At 34.4% G+C, this 12,306-nt stretch overlaps 2 protein-coding genes and 1 pseudogene across 2 annotated transcripts; 1 reads left to right on the top strand and 2 right to left on the bottom strand.

The window, feature by feature from the left end:
• The first annotated feature begins 1,490 nt into the window (after positions 1–1,490).
• Positions 1,491–7,755, top strand: LOC117620792 (gamma aminobutyrate transaminase 3, chloroplastic). The gene is made up of 19 exons (XM_034351017.1): positions 1,491–1,673; positions 2,751–2,890; positions 3,112–3,196; positions 3,345–3,417; positions 3,846–3,943; positions 4,207–4,299; positions 4,689–4,762; positions 4,856–4,894; positions 4,970–5,058; positions 5,135–5,211; positions 5,300–5,374; positions 5,839–5,886; positions 5,982–6,065; positions 6,157–6,244; positions 6,315–6,393; positions 6,708–6,798; positions 6,896–6,974; positions 7,288–7,403; positions 7,552–7,755. Exons 1-19 carry the CDS (start codon positions 1,632–1,634, stop codon positions 7,624–7,626), a joined length of 1,545 nt encoding a protein of 514 aa, XP_034206908.1. The 5' UTR covers positions 1,491–1,631; the 3' UTR covers positions 7,627–7,755.
• Positions 7,756–7,906: 151 nt separating this feature from the next.
• Positions 7,907–8,555, bottom strand: LOC117620794. Its single transcript, XM_034351018.1, has 2 exons — positions 8,381–8,555; positions 7,907–8,208 (listed from the first exon to the last, which is right to left on the bottom strand). The coding sequence occupies exons 1-2, from the start codon at positions 8,474–8,476 to the stop codon at positions 8,095–8,097; spliced, it is 210 nt and encodes a 69-aa protein (XP_034206909.1). The 5' UTR covers positions 8,477–8,555; the 3' UTR covers positions 7,907–8,094.
• A 578-nt stretch (positions 8,556–9,133) lies between these two features.
• Positions 9,134–10,189, bottom strand: LOC117620793 (annotated as a pseudogene).
• Positions 10,190–12,306: the final 2,117 nt, after the last annotated feature.

Consider the following 12,306-nt stretch of genomic DNA (forward strand, 5'->3'; position numbering starts at 1 on the left):
ACAGTTTTGCAATTGCCAAGTTGCCCTAGGACAATCTGCATTTCTTTTTTCCACTGATTCAACTAATTTGCCACTAATTCAAGAGCAGTTCAACTTAAAAACAACCTTATTCCAAAACTGTTTGAATCTATTCAGATGAAAAAATCATACAGCATGATACCATGAATATGACGATGTTCTCGTTCAACTATACGCTGTGATATTTTGTGTTTATCATACCGACAAGCTTAGGTATATAATAATTTCGATACCAAACCTTTCTGTATCAAAACCTGATTTACTTTTTTTTTTTTTTTTTCCCGGAAGAAAATGGGGAAAACCCATGAGATAATGATTTTGTTCGTCAAATGTCATATATATCTTTTGCTATGGACGAAGAGGATAAGAACCTTGGGAATTTTGATATTGTATACGACAAGAAGATAAGAGTAAGCAAAGGCTGTTTCAGTCTTTGTGCAACTTCAAGATATAGAATTCAAAATGATATCTGTTGAATAATTGAATGCACATTCTAGTGCAATGCGTTTCTTTCGTCATTATCAAATGCATAAAAGCTTTCTTTTTTTATCAACTAATAAACTCAATTGTTGGCCAGATCCTACTTTTGAGTATTAACAACTCACAATAATCTATAAACTATTTTTTGTGATATTTGGACATGCGCATTAAAAATATGAATTTAAAATAAGATCAAGGTTTTGACTCCGTAAAATTAAGGAGGAGCTCTTACACTTTGTATTACACATTTCAAATTAAGGAGGAGCTCTTACACTTTGTATTACACATTTCAATATGAGTTGGTTTTGCAATACTTTCTTTCTTACCATGTAAGTACGAGTTTTTATATTCCTGTTAATAACAGTAATAGTGTGACATGTATGCATAATTTTTATTTTTTCGCATTTTTGATGAATTATTTTTATATATGTGACAAACTGTTATTTGCATAAAGTAGTATCTCCTAAAAAAAAGTATCATTCTAATTTTTAATAATTATAAATGTACAAGTTTCAATTGGTGGATGTTGCAACATTTGATGTAGTTTAATATACAGAAAGATATTGTGGGAACTTCTCCAATAATAGACCTTTTCACCCCCGACACACATGGTAGAATTCAATTCTCACTTTTCTTCTTTTGAAAGATGAAAATGACGAGTTTTTGATATGAAGATGAGAATGACATGTCATTTAGATGTGAACGTAGAAGACTTTGATTTTAAGCTATGTTTAATAGTAGCAAATGATTCTTTTTTTCCTTTTTATTTACTTTGGTGGGAAAGCAATCCCACATTTGGGGAGTTAGAGAAAATTAGAATATTCCACTTTCTTGCTCCACTTGCATGTAAATGAAGAGAGATTCTTTAATAAATATTATATTTTTAATTTCGGACGCAGCCAAAATTAGAAATAAGTAACTAATGAGAAAAGAACGGGCAATGTGGTAAATGAAGCGTATTTAGACATATTTGGCCGGTCATTTTCATCATTGTCGTCACACTCAACAGTTTTAATCAAATAAATCAAGTATAGAAAAAACCAAGGCAGGTTCTTTCACTGAGAGTCTTAGTCTCTGTCCACTATAAGAGCTCTCTACTTGCTTGTTTTGTTGTAGATAAAGAGAGCAAAAAGATGGGTTTTAATCGTCTTCTTGGATCCAATCTCAGAACCCAGGTATCAAATCTCAAATACACATTTGGGTTTGTGTTTGTTTTCTGATTGCTTTATTCAGTATTTGTTATGGAAAACTACACTTTGAAACAGAAGTTACCAGAGTATGAATACTTTGTGCATTTGGTTTTGGATCATTTCATTCAGTTCATCATCTTAGAGTTTTGATAAATTTTCAATATTTTGGCTTTGATCAGTTTGTTGATATTTTCCTTCCTAAAGTCTTCGCTCCTTTGCGGAAATGTTGGAAAAGATAAAACTTCAATTGCCCTTTGGACTTTTCTTCTAATTTGTATGACTTTCATGTCTTATCCGAATCCTTGAAACTTTGTATTTCTTGCTCGGTTTGTGGATCAACGTTTGTTTAAATTGTTCTTTAATCATCTTTCTTTCCTTATCAAAACCATAAATAAAAAAAGGCGAAGGTGAGATGCACCCTATGACTTTCCAGTTCACAAATTGCATTTAAACTTTTTGACGTTCTGTTTGGTTGCTGAGAAAATGTTGGGAAAGGTAAGGACTTTAGTTCAGTATCTCCAACGAGTTTTAATTTTCCAATTGCTATTATACACAAGGTTTTCTACCGTAGAAGATTGCAACAAACTACTCCCCTTGTTTTCTTGGTGACTTTGTTACAGTTTTATCACTGGCTATGTCTTTTATTTTTGTATTTATTATGTTATATGAATATATTTCCTCCATTTTGGTTTTGCATGTTCAGTTCTGAAAGCCATTTTGTTGCTAAATGTTGTAAACAAAAAGGGATCAAATTTTCAGTTTTAAGTATACGGAAACCAGGAAAATAGTAGGAAGCATAGTAGAACTAATTGTACCAGCTGATATGACCTCTGTCTCATAAAGTGTTCGTTAATATGGTCAAAGTAAAAAACTTAATATACTACTTCCTTGTTGATGCTGAGAGATGGCCTTCACCTTAAAGATTTATTTTCCTAATAAAATAATGGCCCCATTCGCGATGATGAGTTTTGTACATATCACACACACACACACACACACACACACACACACAACTTATTGGAGAAATTTTGTAATTAATATATCCGTCTTTCTTGTTTACAGCTTCGTTCATGTACAAAATATGTTGCTGCTTCTAGAAGTCCACAGGAGCATCTCTTTCTGGTTCCCTTTCTGTCCAGGTCCTACAGTACAGGGTCACCTTTGCAAAAGGAAGAACCAATAACTGATGAGAAAGTTCTAGGGTAGGTGGTCTTTTACACTTAATTATCCACACTTCAACCTCCCTCTGTGTGCACACTTATTTGTATATGATAATGCATTTTTTCATGCATGTGTAACTTATTTGTGATTTTGCATCTGCACTGTACTAGTAGTGTACTTTTGTAATAGCCTAGACATTTGCATGTGTGCACAAGAGATTCCAATCTAATATGTACTTAATTGTTGACACATACTAACTCAGGTTCAAGGGGCATGAGATGCTTGCGCCCTTCACAGCTGGGTGGCAGAGTGCTGATTTGCATCCTCTGATTATAGAAAAGTCTGAGGTAAACTTCTTAGTTGTGTCCTTGAATTGGCCTAACATTGTCTCTGTGAAAATAGAAGTAGCTCAGGTGCACAATCATTGTATGTGCTTCCTTATTTTCAAAGCTGATTTTTTTGAAGTCAAGTAACAGAGTTGATTTTTGATTTCAGGGTAGCTATGTTTATGACATCAATGGGAAGAAGTATCTTGATGCTCTTGCTGGTCTATGGTGCACAGCATTGGGTAAAAGATTTGCTTCCCATTACTATTTCTTTCTCAGCTTGAATGTGTTGCTTTGTCCTTACTATCCTGCTTCTTAAGACTGTTTCTTAGATTTTTATATTACTGGGTCACTTGAAACAGCCACAATTACCTCACAAAAAGTACTGAATATCTCTCCAACTGCATTTCTCATCATTATGTTTCTTGCACACCCTGCTTTTGAATAAGACTATTTGCACTGGTCACCTTTGACCTCCTTTATCTCACCAAGTATAGATCCTAAGCTACCCCTACTATCTCACTTATAGCTTTGCCTGGTCTCACTATTGTAAGTTAGTTATGTTTATTTGTCAAAAAATAGGCGTGTTGAAGAAATTTCGAAGTCATCTACGTTCATGTGTATATGTGAAAGCACTTGAATTCATATTTTTTAATGTTGAAATTTGCAGGTGGAAATGAACCTCGCCTAGTTGCTGCTGCAACTCAACAGTTGAATACCTTGCCATTTTACCACTCATTTTGGAATCGTACTACTAAACCATCTTTGGTATTCATATTTTTTCATAACTTCCTTGTTTTTATATGTAAATTTGCAAATTTCGATTACTACTGCTGTACATGCATGTCATGTCATTTCTAAGTTTAAGCTAGAAATGTAAGGAATTTTGTTGTATTATTTAGAAAAACCTTGCTTCATATCTTTGCTCCCTATTACACTGTTGCTATATATGTTGTACGTGCCAGATAGTTGAATGGATACCTTCTTAAGATACTTTCCTGTGATATTCAGTAACAAACTTTATTTTACAGGACTTGGCAAAAGAACTTCTAGAAACTTTTACAGCTACAAAAATGGCAAAAGCCTTCTTTACTAACAGTGGATCCGAAGCCAATGATACTCAGGTTTGATTAGTTTCTATGAGAATATTTATTTAAACACAGTTTCCAATTTATATAAGATAGAAAAGTGAATTTATCCCATTACATGATAACAATGATGTTGCATTTCTGTCATGATTGCTGAGAGAATAGCATTTATCAATTAATACAATGTATGGGGATAAAATAACCAAACTGAAGGATAATTCAAAACTTGAAAATCTTATGAACACCCCAAGTTTTGAAGATGCTTCAGTTGCCTGAATACCAAGTCCTGTGAATTTAACAAGTGGAATTGCATTGTTTGGTCAGGAGTTCCAGGATGATATTATAGCAATCAATGACCAGTTTGTCTATATGTTAAAACTCTATACATAATGTCTTTATATTTACTTGAAATATTTGCTTTGTAGGTGAAGCTAGTTTGGTATTATAATAATGCACTTGGGCGCCCAGATAAAAAGAAATTCATAGCTCGACACAAATCGTATTTTCAACTTACTCAACTCATTTTGTTTTCTCTTTATTTCCTCTAGTCATTGTACCCAAGTCCTTTGATGTTATCTTTGCATCCTGACAGGTACCATGGTTCAACTTTAATAGCCGCAAGCCTTTCTGGGTAGGATAAATATTCTAGTGAATTTCTAAGGAAAGATCACCCTTCAGTGCATTGACTCTAAATTTCTTTTCACAGCCTTCCAGCTTTGCATACAAAATTTGATCTTCCAGCTCCATTTGTATTGCACACCGACTGCCCACATTATTGGCGCTATCACCTTCCAGGTCTATTTTTACACTGGTCTAATCTTAGAGATTTATTTTGACCAATTTATTGATAGCTTGATAATGGATATGCCAGGTGAGACAGAGGAGGAGTTCTCTACCAGATTGGCCAATAACTTGGAGAATCTTATCCTCAAAGAGGGACCAGACACAGTGAGTTATTCAAATATCATTTCTGGAATCCTTCTAGAAATGCAGAGGATACTTTGTGTTTGTGACATGGTATGTTTGTTACTTTCAGATTGCTGCGTTCATCGCCGAACCTGTCATGGGAGCAGGAGGTGTGATACTTCCCCCTGCAACTTATTTTGAGAAGGTGAGCTTTAGCGATAAAAAAAAAAAAAGCCATGAAATAAATCCAAATTTTCATGCTCAGATTCTCACCTTGTAAGCATGAAAGACCAGTTTGATAACACAGCTCCTGCTACGGGCTCCTCTCAGACATTGTTTCTATAAGTTGTCAATATATGTCTTAGTGGTTCTCTTTTTCTGGTTTTTGTACATCTGTTGTTTCTCTGTTAATACAAATCGTTCCTTTTCAACCCAAAAAAAAAAAAAAAAAAGACGAAAAAAAAAAGTTGTCAATGTATATATGCATTGATATGGTTTTGAAGTACAAGATCCAGACTTCATATATATGAAATCTGTATGTTAAGGATAAAAGGCTCGCATGTTCTGCTTTGGTGTTGCTTCATTTCAGCGTGGCGGTTGGTGCTAATAAGAAAAAAAGGAAACTTAAAAAGATCTTTGTAATGGACAAGCATTTCCTGTTTGATGCAGGTTCAAGCTGTTGTGAAGAAATATGACATTCTATTTATTGCTGATGAGGTATATGTTATACTTTTCTTTAATGTAACCTGATGTTTTGAGTAAGCTTTATATGTTGCTTGTTAAGCTTATGTTTTATTTGTTTACTTTTTAAGGTAATCTGTGCATTTGGAAGGCTTGGGACAATGTATGGGTGTGACAAATACAACATCAAACCGGACCTTGTATCAGTAGCAAAGGTAAAATGAGATTCTCTACGAATACAGAGCTACTCGCTCACATCCCATGACAATATTCATTTTCTCATCACTGTGGTGTTGGATGTCCCAGGCACTTTCTTCTGCTTATATGCCAATAGGTGCTGTTCTTGTGAGTCCAGAAGTTTCAGATGTCATACACTCTCAAAGCAGCAAGCTTGGTATGTTGGTAACTAATCATATTCCATGAAAAGTTATTATTCTTGAGTGACACGATTTCTTTTGTGCCAGGTTCTTTTTCTCATGGGTTTACATATTCTGGACACCCTGTATCCTGTGCGGTTGCAATTGAAGCACTCAAGATCTACAAGTATGTTCTTATTTTCTCAACCCAAAATATTTGAAAGCAAAGGTGTCTTGGTTCCAACTTCCAAGGATTCAAACCAATCAGTTTCAGAATCCGGAGGAAACAGGATTGAAAAATGGACCAATTTCAATTAGCTAAGTTGCACTTTGATTGATATAAATAATCTTTGATTGGCCTGCCTGTGGTGGCATGACTTGTGTTAGAAATTTAGATCTCTGCTTATAGAGCTCGGTGGTCCACTGCAGTCCAGCTTACTTCAACCTGCTTTTGTTTTTATTTTTTTACCACTGAACAATAACCATTTCACGTGTTTGTAGGGAACGAAATATTGCCAATCAAGTAAACAGCATTTCGCCAAGGTTTCAAGATGGCATAAAAGCCTTCTCTGATAGTCCCATTATAGGGGAGGTAAGTCTTGTTACAGAGAGTTTTTACACTTATAGGTCAGCAAGAGAAATAACAATCACTAAGATACTTACATGGTATTCCTTATGTCGTTATGCAGATACGGGGAACTGGATTGATCCTTGGTACAGAATTTACAGACAACAAGTCACCTAATGATCTATTCCCTCCGGAATGGGGTAAGTCCCATCTTTCTTTCTATCGAAGGAAAATGAAGTAGACTTCATCTAGTATGAATATGTTTGGCTTTTCTGGGAAACCTATCAAGGAACCAGTCAAGCAGGTCTAAACCTCATGGGGCTGGTGTGGAGAGAGGATGCGTATAATGGTCTAATTGTGTGCTAACTGGCATTTTATTTTGTGATATCTGCCTGGTCATTCATTGGTGTGGTGGCCAGAAGGCATTGTTTCTGTTATATTATAGGTTCTGTTTATGGCCAAACAAATTCTTCCTTGTTTTTCTTGTTGATACTCCTTGATGAAATCCATCAGGTGTAGGTGCATATTTTGGAGCCCAATGTGAGAAACATGGAATGTTAGTACGCGTTTCCGGCGATAATATAATGATGTCTCCACCATTTATCATGACTCCTAATGAGGTTGACGAGGTAGGCACATTCCTCAATCTGTTCCAATCTCCCTTAAAATGGGGCAACACTTGTCTCATTTTTATATGAAATGCTTGCTTAAATCACATCCAAGGTTGAAGAAGCTTGAAGAACATGCTAACTAGAACCTGTTTTTTTATATTTCCAGTTAATAAGCAAATATGGGAAAGCATTGAAGGATACTGAAAACTGGGTGAAGGAGCTCAAGTCTAAGCAGAAATAATTTGTAAATGCATTAGCCGATGATGGTGAAAAATATGTACACTTCATGTAAAGCAAAGACGGTTCCTTCTTGTGTCTTGTGAGATGAATGGTATCTGAATAAAGCATCTTTTGACATTATGTTGGTGTAGGATTTCTGTCTCTTATTTTAATTATTTACATTTTAATGAACTATTATTTTACCTATTTGTTTCTTTAAAATTGAAACTAATGATTTATAAGCTGCAAATTACATGAAACAGAGGTGACCCAAATTCAAATTTGGTACATAAACTGAAATCAACATGAACAACAATTTCTGAGCATAATTTCTAAATTATAATTTCCATTTTACAACGCGTTCATCGACATATCCTCAAACCAAAAGGGCCTTTGTAATCAAAATGCAATCTTATAATAATTTGCAAATTGCTGGGATTGGAAGTAGAAGTGCAGCAGCACCTTTAAAAACGTCCAAGAAGCTTTGTCGTCAACCTTTGGCTTGTTTTTCAGCTTTTCTTCTGGACCGTTTTTCCCTAGAGCTTGGAGATGGCTTATATCCAACAATCTCGTTATCTTTCTCGTCCAAGTCCCTAAAAGATTTCTACACATAATTTTATAATAAAAAAACCGAAAATCTCAGAAAGTAATGAACAAACAACATATTAAGATATATATATATATATATATATTTGACCCAAAAAAGATTTTAAAAAAAAAAGAAGAAGAAGAAAAGAAAGAACATAATATTAAAGATTTATTGGATAAAAGGGTACCTCGCTGAGCTCAGCAAAGCTCACAGCATAGAAGGTAACAGCTGCAGCAGCTACAATCCCCAAAACTGGAAGAGCTATCTGCTGTATCCCATTCATATTTCTCTTTACCTCACAAATCTCTCCTTCGTTGCTTCTTTCTAAATTTTAAAGAATATCTTCTTGGTGGATAAGGTGCATCATTTCCAGGTGTGTTTTCAACGGTGGATATAAGAACAACTCAGTGGACCACTCAAGCAACTACAGTCAAGTTTAGCCCAACCATTCATTTTGTTAAGCATTCTCTTCGCACAGCCCACTTGTTGAGCTGCTGCCACTGGGCCATATGTATCCATGTTCTTCAAAACATTGGACTAAGATTGTTTCATACTGCCAAACTTTGTTCACTTTATGATTTAAACTACGGAATCATAACTACGGATCGGAGAGAGATTCGAACTTAGGTGCAAAGCGGCTGACACACTATCTAAGAACTACCCTAACCCTATGAAACTCTAAAACACTGTAACTCGAACATCAGCAATCCTTTGCCATTTACCATCGGAAATGACCATATGCTTAGTAATTTTTTTTAAAATGAAGCAGAGCTATATACACATTTACTTACAACGCCTATACCTATACACTCTAGAAAGTACCAATTTAATATGAACCAAACAACCACAACAGACCTAATTAGGCAATTCAAGTAGCACTTTGCTAAAATTTAAGGTTGTAATGTCAAAATTGGCAAAATCTGTTTGAAACTGCAAAATGAAGGTAAAAAAGTTATCCTATTTGATGATCAAGATGCAACTTCAGAGTACTTTCAGGTTTGATACGCAGAAAAGTTCCAATCAATGTTTTCCCTGATCAATAAGAAGAGGATAAAAAAAAAAGACAGCATCCTTGTACCCAAAAAGAAGAAGAAAGAAAAACCCTTTCCTAAGTGTCTTTATGTTCTGTAATGTTTGGGATCTTCTTCTTCGCATACTCAGAGTACTCATCAGGATCCATCAGATTATTGAGCTCATCCCTACTGCTCATGTCCACCTTCATGATCCATCCTTTTTCATACGGGCTCCCATTGACCTAAAACATCCCAATTACCAGACAGAAATTAACAAAGCAAGATTAATAACACTTATAATCAATGAGATTAGCATAATGTTAATTAATTCTTACCAAACCAGGAGAGCTAAGAAGCTCTTTGTTCACTTCAACTATGTTGCCAGAGACAGGAGAGTTAATGTCTGAGGAGGCCTTGACACTCTCAACACTCCCAACAATGGTGCCTTGTGCAACAGCAACACCAACATCAGGCAGCTCCACATATATAACATCACCCAAATGTTCCTGAGCATGTTCTGTTATTCCCACACTAGCCAATTTCCCTTCATCTTCAACCTTAGCCCACTCATGGGACTTTGTAAACTTCAAACCCACCACAGCTACATTAGACACAGGACATAAATCTTAGAATTCATTTGAAAATTATGAGACTCTGCAAAGATAAATCATGAATTTTGAGACTAGGGTTTTCAGAATTACCAGAAGAAAAGCCTCTACAGGGAACAGACACCCTCAAAGACAAAGCAGCACTTGTTGACCAAACCCTAGTCAATGCCATGTCTCTCTTTGTCGGGGCGTGTTACTTCAACCTGGTACTTGCAGCCCTCACTTCTCAGTGATCACAGGTGGTTTTATGGTAATTTGGAATGTGGCTGAGTGCTGTCAGTTTTGAGTTCTATGCTTCCCAGACCAAGAGGACACCTGTGCAGGAAATCTTGTGTGGAGGCTGACGTGTCAACTATTGGTGATGGGATCACTAATGGCTCCATCCACTGCCATGATTTAAGTGGTAAAAATGAAACAATTTTGACTTTGTGGGTATTCCATATTCATGGTACAAAGCGATTGGGAGAGAGAGAATCGAACTTACGACTTAAGATAAAAGAATAAATTATTTTATTCACTTCAGCAACAAATCTCGTCTTTGCCATAGTCTTACTTTTATTTGAATGTGAATGCGAAGAACGAGAATCTCTGAAGAGGAAGAAGAACAAGAAGAAATCTTTGAAATTGGAGAATGTGTTCATTGAAATTTTTTTAAAATTAACAACAGCTAAAATTCAATAAATTTCAGAAATTAATATTTAATTAGTCAAACATTCCTTATAGGAAAATTTACTATTATATATAATATAGGAGCCTAATTATAAAAATATCATATATGAAACGGATTTTAGAAACACATCTAAAACTCATTTACTACATAATAAAGAGGCTTCTAACTTCTTATAAATTACAAAACTACCATCGATTTATTAAAACAAACTCAACCCCAAAACCTCATAAAAAATCCGAAACACTCGATAGAGCATCAAAGTAATTTAATAATCAAAATTAAATTAAATAGGACTAGCTATTATTTTTTGAGTTTTTTGTTTTGTTTATTTATAAAAATTAAATGATGTAGAGTTTATCATCATTAATATTAAGAATAAGTAAACTTCATTAAAAGTTTTTCAAATTAACAACAGCTAAAATTTGATAAAACGCAGAAATTAATATTCAATTAGTCAAACATTCATTATATACATGTTCGTTTCTGATGAATGACCAATAAGAAATGCCGTCTTTCTTCTTATAAATCGGCCAAATTAAGAATTTGTGTAGTTGGTTTACCTGGTTCCAATCCAACTTAGAAGTCAAAACAACTAGTCAAAGGTGCATGCATGGCCGGCTATGATGTCAACTTTCTACTCCAACAATTTGAAACTTTATATAAATTCAAAATACGATCCTATATTTTTCTAACTTAATTTTGCCTAATCGTTTTTATTATTATTACTGGCAAACTTTTTTCAAAGACTTAAATGCAAAAATGGTGTTTTACTTATTTGGTCAATTTAATCCTAGTGTTTTTAATTTGGCCGATTTAGTCATTATGGTTTACTCATGGGATCAATTTTGTCAATTCTGTTAAATTAATATTTAAAAAAATTCATAAATATTATTTAAACTATTAAAACTCTCTAATTATTTATAACTAAAAAACCCAGAAAATCTCAATTTAAAAATGAAAAACATTTTTAACAACAAAACAGTTGACTGATTAAATCGATAATGTAAAAAAATAAAAATAAAAAATAAAAAATAAAAAAAAAAACCAAAAAACAACCCAGCTATGAGGTAGGGAATGGAAGATGTACACTGGGAAGGAGGGATTGATGAGAGAGAATTGGCCAGTGGCTTGGATTGCTCATGGTGGTTTGGGTGGTGGCAGTGGCTTGAGAGAAGAATAGTTATTTTTATTAATTCGCTATTGTAAACTGAACTTAAATTTTTAGAACAATTATAAATTTTATTTATTAATTTTTAAAACTTTAATGAAATTGTTTTAACGGCAGTGTAATGGATTAGACAAAATTAGCTAACGGAATAAAACATAAGAACTAAATTAATTAAATTGAAAACACAGAGATTAAACTGACTAAACAGGTAAAACACAAAGATCATTTCTACATTTAAGCCTTCTTTAAAACAACCATTTACTTTGAAGTAGGTGGAGTTTAGATCAGAAGATGATCGTTCCTTAGAATCCTAGCACATGGTAATGTCCCTAATTAACACTGTGTGTTGCAAAGGACCCACTAGTGTAGTGGTTTGGAATATTTATTCCCTCAGGCAAGGTCCTGGGTTCGAATCCTAGCATCTGTGTTGTGTGTGTGAGTTTAATATGCTATCGCCCCTTTCAATAGGAAATGTCCTCAAAAAAATAAACAAGTAAATAAATAACAATGTGTGCTTTTATTGCTCTTGATTTGTTCTTCCAAAATGTAATCAGAAAATCATATTGCAATTAGTTTTCATATGCATAATAATAGTCCTGATCTCTTGGACTACAGGGGTCCAAGAGATTTGTGGTCACTCACCGTTGAATGTAA

This window comes from Prunus dulcis, chromosome 3 (genome assembly GCF_902201215.1).
Source record: "Prunus dulcis chromosome 3, ALMONDv2, whole genome shotgun sequence".
Lineage (NCBI taxonomy): Eukaryota > Viridiplantae > Streptophyta > Magnoliopsida > Rosales > Rosaceae > Prunus > Prunus dulcis.